The sequence below is a fragment of the Petaurus breviceps genome, unplaced genomic scaffold (assembly GCF_028583685.1).
Source record: "Petaurus breviceps papuanus isolate PSGF00001 unplaced genomic scaffold, PetGlider_PUasm1.0 90919, whole genome shotgun sequence".
NCBI classification, from domain to species: domain Eukaryota; kingdom Metazoa; phylum Chordata; class Mammalia; order Diprotodontia; family Petauridae; genus Petaurus; species Petaurus breviceps.
In genome coordinates this window covers 39,217,036-39,225,721 of record NW_027187378.1, presented here as the reverse complement: position 1 = coordinate 39,225,721, position 8,686 = coordinate 39,217,036, and the positions used below count along the sequence as shown (strand labels likewise).

Below are 8,686 nucleotides of genomic sequence, written 5' to 3'. Positions count from 1 at the left end.
AAATGAATTTTTGTAACTTTTTCCATTTGATCAATACTTCTTTTCAAGGCATTCTTCTATTTATTAGATTTTTGTTACCATTTGTTTTTTTAAGTTGTTATCTTCTTCAGTATTTTTTTTGTGCCTCCTTTACTAAGCTGTTGACTCTTTTTTATGGTTTTCTCTTTTTTTCCCCATTTTCTCCCCCACCTCTCTTACTTGATTCTTAAAATCCTTTTTTGAGTTTTTCCATGGCTTGAGACCAATTTATATTTTTCTCTGAGGCTTTGGATGTAGGAGTTTTGACTTTGTTGTTTTTTTTTTTCTGAGTTGCGTTTTGATCTCCCCTGTTACCATAATATTTTTTTCAATAGTCAGGATCTTTTCCTGCTGTTTGCTCATTTCCCCCAATCTACTTTTTGACTATTAACCCTATGCTTAAGTGGGGCTCTGCTTCTGGAATGGAGGGATAACTGTCACAAAGTTCAGGTGTTTTGTGCAGTTGTTTTCAGAGATAATTCTTAGAGGTCTATAAGTTTTCAGTTCTTCCAAGGTGGTATGATCTAGGAAGAGATGTGTTTACTGCTCTCCTGGCCTGTGCTCTGGTCTCTGTGTGACCACAAGTGCCACAAGCACATTGGAACTGTGACTAGGGTCCCAACTCTCTTGTGGCTCCAAGCTCTGTTCTACTAATGCTCCTCCTTGCTCTGGGACTGTGACCTAGATATGGACAATGCATCAGAGTCCTCTGCATAGTGCCAGCAAAGGAACCCCTGTAATCTCCTGACTATCTATGGCCTGAGAGGTTTGGAAATCACCATTGCCTCCACTGATTTAGTCACCCCCAAGGTCTACTACTTCTTTGTTGGAACTGTCCTGTTCCTGGAGTGCCCTCCAGCTCAACTCACTCCCAGTGCAATAGACTTTTCCTTCTAAATTTTTAAGTTGTCTTGGGCTGGAAAATTGCTTCACTCTGTCCTTTCTGCTGCTCCAGAATTTTTTTTGAGGCATTATTTAAAATTGTTCAGATGAGTTTTGGGGAGTGCTCAAACTACCTTTTCTCTGACATCTTGACTCTGCTGACAACATACATCTGAAATAAAAACATCCAAGTGGCGCAGGTCAGGAAGACTCTAGTTTGAATCCTTTCTTAGATACTTACTAACTCTGTTATCTTGGGCAAGTCATTTGCCCTTTGGTTGTTTCACTTTTCTTATCTTCAGAATGGGAATAATAATAGCATCTACCTCACAGGGTTGTAGCAGCAGCAGCAGTAATAGTAGTAAGTAGCAGTAATAATGAGTAGCAACAGTAGCAGCAGCAGTAGTAGCAGTAGTAGGAGTAGCAGTAGTAAGTCGCAGCAGTAGCAGCAGCAGCAGCAGGAGTAGAAATAGCAAACTTTTTGTAGCACTTTAAGATTTGCAATTAACTTTACAAATATTAGCTAATTTTATTCTCACAACTGTGGTAAGTAGGTAAACCAATATTTCCCATTTTGCAGATGAGGAGTTTGAGGCAATCAGAGGTTAAGTGAGTCACCCAGTAATTAAATATCAGAGGCTGAATTTGAACTCAGTGCCAGGACCCTAACCATTTGTACCACTTAGCAGTTGTAGTGCTAATATGTGGAAGAGAGATTGTATTTGTTCATCTTGACCAAAAATGTATAGATATTTCAGAAAGTTAAAGTTAGATTTAGATTTTATAGAAGGAAAATCCTTCTAATAATTATACTTCTCTGAAAGTAGAATTGGCTGCTTTGGGAGGGGGGAAACAAACAAATTAACCAATCTATTTCTAGAGCTCTTTAAGTGAAAGCTGGATAGCACCTTTTGAGAACTGTTATAGAAGACATCCTTGCATAGGTACGAGTTAAACAAAATTACCTCTCAGATACATTTTGACTTTGAGATTTGGTGATTGCATTGATAATAGGAAAAAAATCTAGAAACAACCCATGTTGTGAATGTTTGGGGAATAGTTGAATCAATCCTGGTAAATAAATGTATTATATATGGTAAATTATATATGTATAAATAGTATTATGGATATAGTATATATGTATAAGTACATATGTGTATATTTAAGGATATCTCATATAACTATATTAATATAAAACAATATAAAAATAAATTAATAATATGTTCTGTATAAGTAGTATTATGCCATAAAATGAGAAATATAAAAAATAAACAGAAATATGAGACTAACATGAAATGACTCTGAGAAAGCAGAACCAAAATAACAATATTCAGAGTGATTAGTAATTAAATAAATGACTACTTTGATGCTTTGATTGGTTTGTCTTTTTTTTTCAATTTGAGTAACTGCTAGAAAATGCAAATCAAAAGCCATATACCTATGTGAATATGATCCTAGAAATTCTTTTTTTTTGTTGTTTTAGAAGGGGAAAATCAAGGCAATTGGGGTTAAGTGACTTGCCCAAGGTCACACAGCTACTAAGTGTGTCAAATCTCTGAGGCCGTATTTGAACTCAGGTCCTCCTGACTCCAAGGTCTGGTGCTCTATTTTCACTGTGCTACCTAGCTGCCCCAATCCTAGAAATTCTTGAGTCTCTCTATTCCAACCTATCCTCCACATAGTTGCTAAATTAATATTCCTTTTTTATTCAAGTTTGCTTCATCTGTTTTATTTTTACATCACAAACACTACAAATTACATTATAAATGTTCACAGATTACCCCCCATTCCTTGAGCAGTCTGTCATAGGAAAACAACAATAATTAAGCAAAACCAACAATACAGTGACCTCAACTGAAAGTGCATGCAACATTCTGCATCATAGTAAGCACCTCACCTCTGTTTTAATGAACCTCATTTTTTTAATGAACAGAAATTTATTTTCTCTTCTCACCACCCCACCCTAACATTTTTTTTTTAAATATGAAAGAAAAACAAAGTTCTTGTAACAAATATGCATAGTCAAGCAAAACAAATTCCCTCATTGGCTGTATACAAAATTGTAGGTCGCATTTGTACCCTAAATCCTTCATCTCTCTGTAAGGATGTAGATAGTATATAGAATAATTGGTCTTCTAGAATCATGGATGGTTATGCCATTGATCATAATTCTTATGCTTTTCAAAGTTACTTGTCTTTACACTTGTACAAATTTTTCTCCTGGTTCTGCTCATTTCATTTTTCATTAATCAGTTCATTAAAATGTTCAAAAATTGTTCATTTTTATAATATTGGAGTTATGGTATAAATTGTTCTTCTGGTCCTACTTCACTCTGCACCAGTTTCTATAAATCTTTCAATGTCTCTTTGAAATCATCAATTTTCTCATTTCTTATAGTATAATAGCATTGTCACATTTGTATGTCACCACTTTATTCAGCCATTCCCTAACTGAAGAGCACCCGTTTCCTATTTCTTTATCCTTTTTTTTTTTTTTTTTTGGATTATAAGACTAATAGTGGCAAAACTGGGTCAAGGGGAAAGCAATGTTTAGTAATTTTTTGTGTGTATAATTCCAAATTGCTCTCCAGAATGGGTCTACCCATTCATGGGTCCACTTAACAGTGTATCAATATTGTTGTTTTCCCACAGCCTCTCCAACACTTTTCAATTTCCTTTTATTGTCATATCTCAGAATTCTTCTAATTTTCATTTCTCTAATTACTGGTGATTTGGACTACTAAAAAAAAAAAAAGAATGGCTGTAGATAGCCTAGGTTTCTTCCCTTGATAATTGCCTATTCATAACCTTACACCCTTTATCATTTTGGAAATGGCTCTTATTCTTATATATCTGAATCAATTTCTTATATATATTGGAAATGAGAGACAGAGAAACTTGCTGCAAAGATTTTTCCTGATAAATTGTTTTCTTTCTAATTTGCTTTTTTGGTTTTTTGTGTGCAAAAACTTTTTAATTTTATGTAATTAAAATTAATCCATTTTATTTTCTCTTATCTCCATTCCTCACTTTTTAATGAACTTTTTCTTCTATTCACAGATCTAATAAATATTTTTCTCTTTTTAATTTATTTTATTTTGTTTATCATGTAATCTTTCATACTTAGGTCATATATTCATTTGTCTTAGTATACGGTGTAAAGTGTTGGTCTAAATCTAATTTCTTCAATACTGTTGACCAAATTTCTTAGCAATTTTTTTCTCCCAAATATTGAGTTCTTGTCCTAGTAGCTAGGGTCTTTGTGTTTACTGAATATGAGGGCACAAGTATCATTTGTTTCTGTATGTATGCACAAAATCTGTTTCCCTAATCAGTCTCTCTGTTTTCTAACCTGTACCAAATGATTTTGAAAATTATTGCTTTGCAATATGGTTTGAGATCTGGCACTGATAGGTTCCCTTTGTTTTCACTTCCTTTTATTATTTCCCTTGAGATTCTTGATATATATAGCTTCCATGTAAATTCTGTTTTTTTTTTTAAAGTTTTATAAAGTAATGCTTTGGTGGTTTGATTGCTATGGCATTGAACAAATGAATTAATTTAGATAGTGTTGTCATTCTTATCATGTTGACTCATTCTACTCATGAGCAATTAATATTTTCCCAATTATTTAAGTCTGTCTTTATTTCTGTGAAGAGTAGTTTGTTGATGTTTTATATAGTTCTCACATGTATCTTGACAGGCAAACTGCAAGAATTTTATATATTCTGTAGTTATTGTAAATACATTTCCTCTTTTAATCTCTTCCTGCTAAGTTTTATTGGTATTACATAGAAATACTCATGATTTGTGTAACTTTATTTGATATCCTACAAGTTTGCTGTGGAGGCAGCTAGGTGATTCAGTGGATAGAACACTGGGCCTAGAGTCAGAAAGACCTGAGTTCAAATGTGACCTCATATAATTACTAACTTAGTGACCCTGGGCAAGTCATTTAAGCCTGTTTGCTTTAGTTTCCTCATCTGTAAAATAAATCTAAAGAAAGAAATAAACCACTCCAGTATCTCTGCCAAGAAAAACCCAAAATGAGGCCACAAAGAGTCTGACAGGACTGAAAATAACTGAACAAAACCAAAAATTTTGCTATAGTTATTGTTTCAATTAGCTTCAGTTGACTTTTTAATGTTCTTTAGTATAATAATATAAGAATAAAATCATAGATATGATGATTAAATATAGTCATAAAATTTGCTTATTCCTTCAATTTCTTTTTCTTTTTCAATTTCCCTCAATTTCTTTTTTATTGCTATAGTCAGAATTTCTAGAACTCATATCAGATAGAAGAGGCAATAATGGACATTCTTGTTTTGTTCTTGATTTTATTGAAAAATATTCTAGTTTATCTCCAATATGTATAATTGTAGCTATTTGTTTTAGATAATACTATTTATCATTTTAAGGAAAGGGCCATTTATTCCTTTGTTTTCTAGTCTTTTGAACGTAAATTCATATTGCATTTTGCCGGCTCTTTTCATTTGTTGACATAATTATAAGATTTTTATTCATTTTATTATGAATATGGTTGTTTATAATTTTCCTAATATTAAGAGTGAAATTGTGAGAGCACAGGTCTGATCCCATTGCTCTTCTGCTATTAAACAAATTTTCCCTTGACTTCCTATTATACTGCAGCCAGTGCAGTTGGTGGCCTAGCAAGTGGTGAGAATAACGAGACAGGGGTGCAATCAATAGTTTGCTTATTACAGGACTATTTCATACAGACCCAACGATACAAGGAGCACAGTTTATATGCCCCCCAGCAGGTGGTGTATGTGTCCCAAAAGAATGCAGACAATGTACAAGGACCCTCCCTTGATCTTGTTTACTATTTACCCTTGCTTAAGGCTAATTATTTATAAGGGCAATGTTTGGAGGACATTAGGACCATGTTTGGAGGCATAAACAAACAAGATTACACACCCTCCTGCTTATCTGCCCTGTAACTTTTCAGATAATTGTATAGGGGAGGGGAACATTCCGTTATCAGGGCCAGGAAATCCCCAAAAGTTCTCTACACTATTACATCTAGAATAAAATATAAACTCCTTTGTTCAAATTTTAAACCCCTTCACAATCTGGCCCTAGGGTCTTTCCAGGATCATTACACACCAACCTCCTTCACAGACACTTCATGTCAGACAAAGAACTGTTTGTTGCTTCTTACACAGGACAGATCATTCTCTCTCCCATCTGATGCCAGGTACTCCCTCTTCAACTCGGTCTTGCAGAATCCCCGGCTTCCTTCCAAGATCATCTCAGTGCTACCTCATGCAAAAGAACTTTCCTGAGTCTTACCCTCTCCCTCATTGCTAGCACACCCCTGAAATCACTTTGTATTCCCTTTGTATTATCTTTATATACATTTCCTTCTCCTAATAAAACAGAGGTTCTTTGAGGGCTGAAACTATTTCTTGTTAGTCATGTTTTTCAAGTGCTTAGCACAATGCCTGACCCTTACTAAACATTTAATGAATGCTTACTTAACAAATGAATAACGCGTTGGATCTAACTGATGTTCTGCCGGGAGTTTTCTTCTAGCCTCCTTAATTCTGGGTAGGTGCTAACGGACCAAACAGGTTTCTGTTTCTTTTTCCTTGGTTTTCCTATATGACTCATTCATTCATCTTTTTTTTTTTTTTTTTTGCCAAACCTCCCCTGATGACATCTTTTATTCTGCTATTAAACATGTTTCTTTTACATAAAACTTATTTGGTGGTCAGTTGTAACCTCATGTGCCCATTTCCTGCTCTTGGAGGGACCCTCCTCTCGGATTCTTCAGAGATTGTGGTATTCAGCATGACCAGAAGAACACCTGTGTTAAAAAGATAAGCCTTTGTTTCAGAGAGAGCAAAGGCTTATAGGGATTGTATTCTTAAAAGCACTGAAAATTTCCGAAGGGTAATGAAAGCCACTTAAAAAAAAAAAGTAACAAGAACAATAAAACTTAAAAACAAATACACATTCAGAAGGGAACAAGAAAATGAGTCAGATGAGATTTGACACATTTCAAACTGCTTCATTAAAGTTCATAGATGTATTTTAAACTTTTCTTAAACCATGGAAGTTTATTATTTTGTCACTTGTTTTCTTGTTGTTTGTGCATATGAATTTTTGTGGTTGCAGATGGTTACTGTTATTGCAATAATGATTTTGTTTTTGAAAGATATGATGTAAGGAAGGTTGCCAAACAGGAACACTGCTTTGGAGTCTTTCATTCTTTGTTTATTGGAAACAGCCTATTTCTTAGCCTCTCAAAATGGAAATACAGAAGTAATTAGATAACAAAACCTGGATGGGTGTTCCGAAATTGGCCAATGTACTGAGGTATTTGCTTTTCTCTTACATGCAGAAGGAACTTTCCCATTACTACATGCCCTGGATGGAAATAGCCAGTAATTTGCCTCTCATGATTGAGAATCATCAACTCCGAGTCAGAGTGGATGTGGTAACTTTCCCTTTCGATTTTTCTATCTCTCTTCTCTCCTGTCTCTGCCTCTGTCTTTCTCCTTCATCCTTCTGCCTCTCATCATTATTTCTCTTTTTTCTCCTCCCTGCCCCATCTTTCCCTTTCTTCTCTTCTTCCCCTTACTTTTCTCTCTTCCTTCTCTGCATTCAGTCCTCAAGGACCTACTGGGTCAATAGAGAGTCTGCATAGTATGTATGTGGGTATACACATGGAGGGGGGATACCTATTGGTATTATTTCATTGCAGGCAAGAAAGGGACCTCTGTCTCCAAATACCTCCTTTACCTTAGACTTTCAATTCAACAAGCATTTACTCAGTATCATCTCTATGTAAGGCCTTGTGCTAGGCACTGGAAGAAATATAAAAATGAAAAACAAGATACCATGTTGTTTTTCTCACACAAATTAGTGTGACACAAGAGAGCAAGTGGTAAGGGCAAAATGATATCTAGATAAAGTACTAGAAGGAATATGAGGAGGGAGAAACCCAGTATTGTGCTAGTAAATATTTAACAACCAGCTTTCAATGTGTGTGTCTACATAAAAATGTAGACTCACGACACACTTTAAGTTTAATATGCATTTTAATATTATTAATTAATTAATAATTAATATTTTAATATTAACATTTTCTCCATCACTATCTCAAGTCTATATAATCAACAAAACAATAAATCAATGCCTGATTTGTAGCATTTTCCAATTTCCAAGGTATAAATACTCAAATGGAAAATTTAACTATCAATTCTCAAGTGCCTTAATGAGCCAGCTCCAGCATAGCACTGTGATTATTTTCACCTGGTGGAATCCCACCTCAGATACCAGCTAAGGTGTGGGAATATGTGACAAATAACTCCTCTAAGCTTACTTTCCTCAACTATTAGTATAAAGGTGTTTGATTTGATGGGCTTCAAGGTCCCGTATGGTTCTGAATATATGATCCTATGGTTTTATGAATCATGGATCCCTTCATGGAGGATTTAAAAGGAATTAAAGAATTTCAATAAGGGGGCATTGTTCCCATACATACGAGACAGCTTAAAAATGCAGAGATAGGAGAGATAGGACTAATTGGAAAGAATAGGAATGTAGTTTGGCTATAATCTATTGTGTGTGTGGGGAGGAGTGGAGTATAAAGGAGACTAGAGAGAAATGGTCCTGAAAAGGTAGATTGTAGTCAGATTCTGGAATGCTAGGTTGAGGAGTTTGTCTTATTTTTCCCCAAGAGGTAAAAGAACTTCATTGAAAGGTTTTGAGCAGAGGAATTAGAAGTCAGATCTATGTGGGGGTGGCTAGGTGG

General features: G+C 34.8%; 1 protein-coding gene across 1 annotated transcript in view; it reads left to right on the top strand.

The window, feature by feature from the left end:
• The first annotated feature begins 7,196 nt into the window (after window positions 1-7,196).
• IDO2 (indoleamine 2,3-dioxygenase 2) overlaps window positions 7,197-8,686 on the top strand; it is a 53,960-nt gene continuing 52,470 nt past the window's right edge. The window contains exon 1 of the mRNA XM_069075849.1: window positions 7,197-7,366. Coding sequence (XP_068931950.1) covers window positions 7,214-7,366 — 153 coding nt within the window. The 5' untranslated portion in view covers window positions 7,197-7,213. The remainder of the gene's footprint in view (window positions 7,367-8,686) is intronic.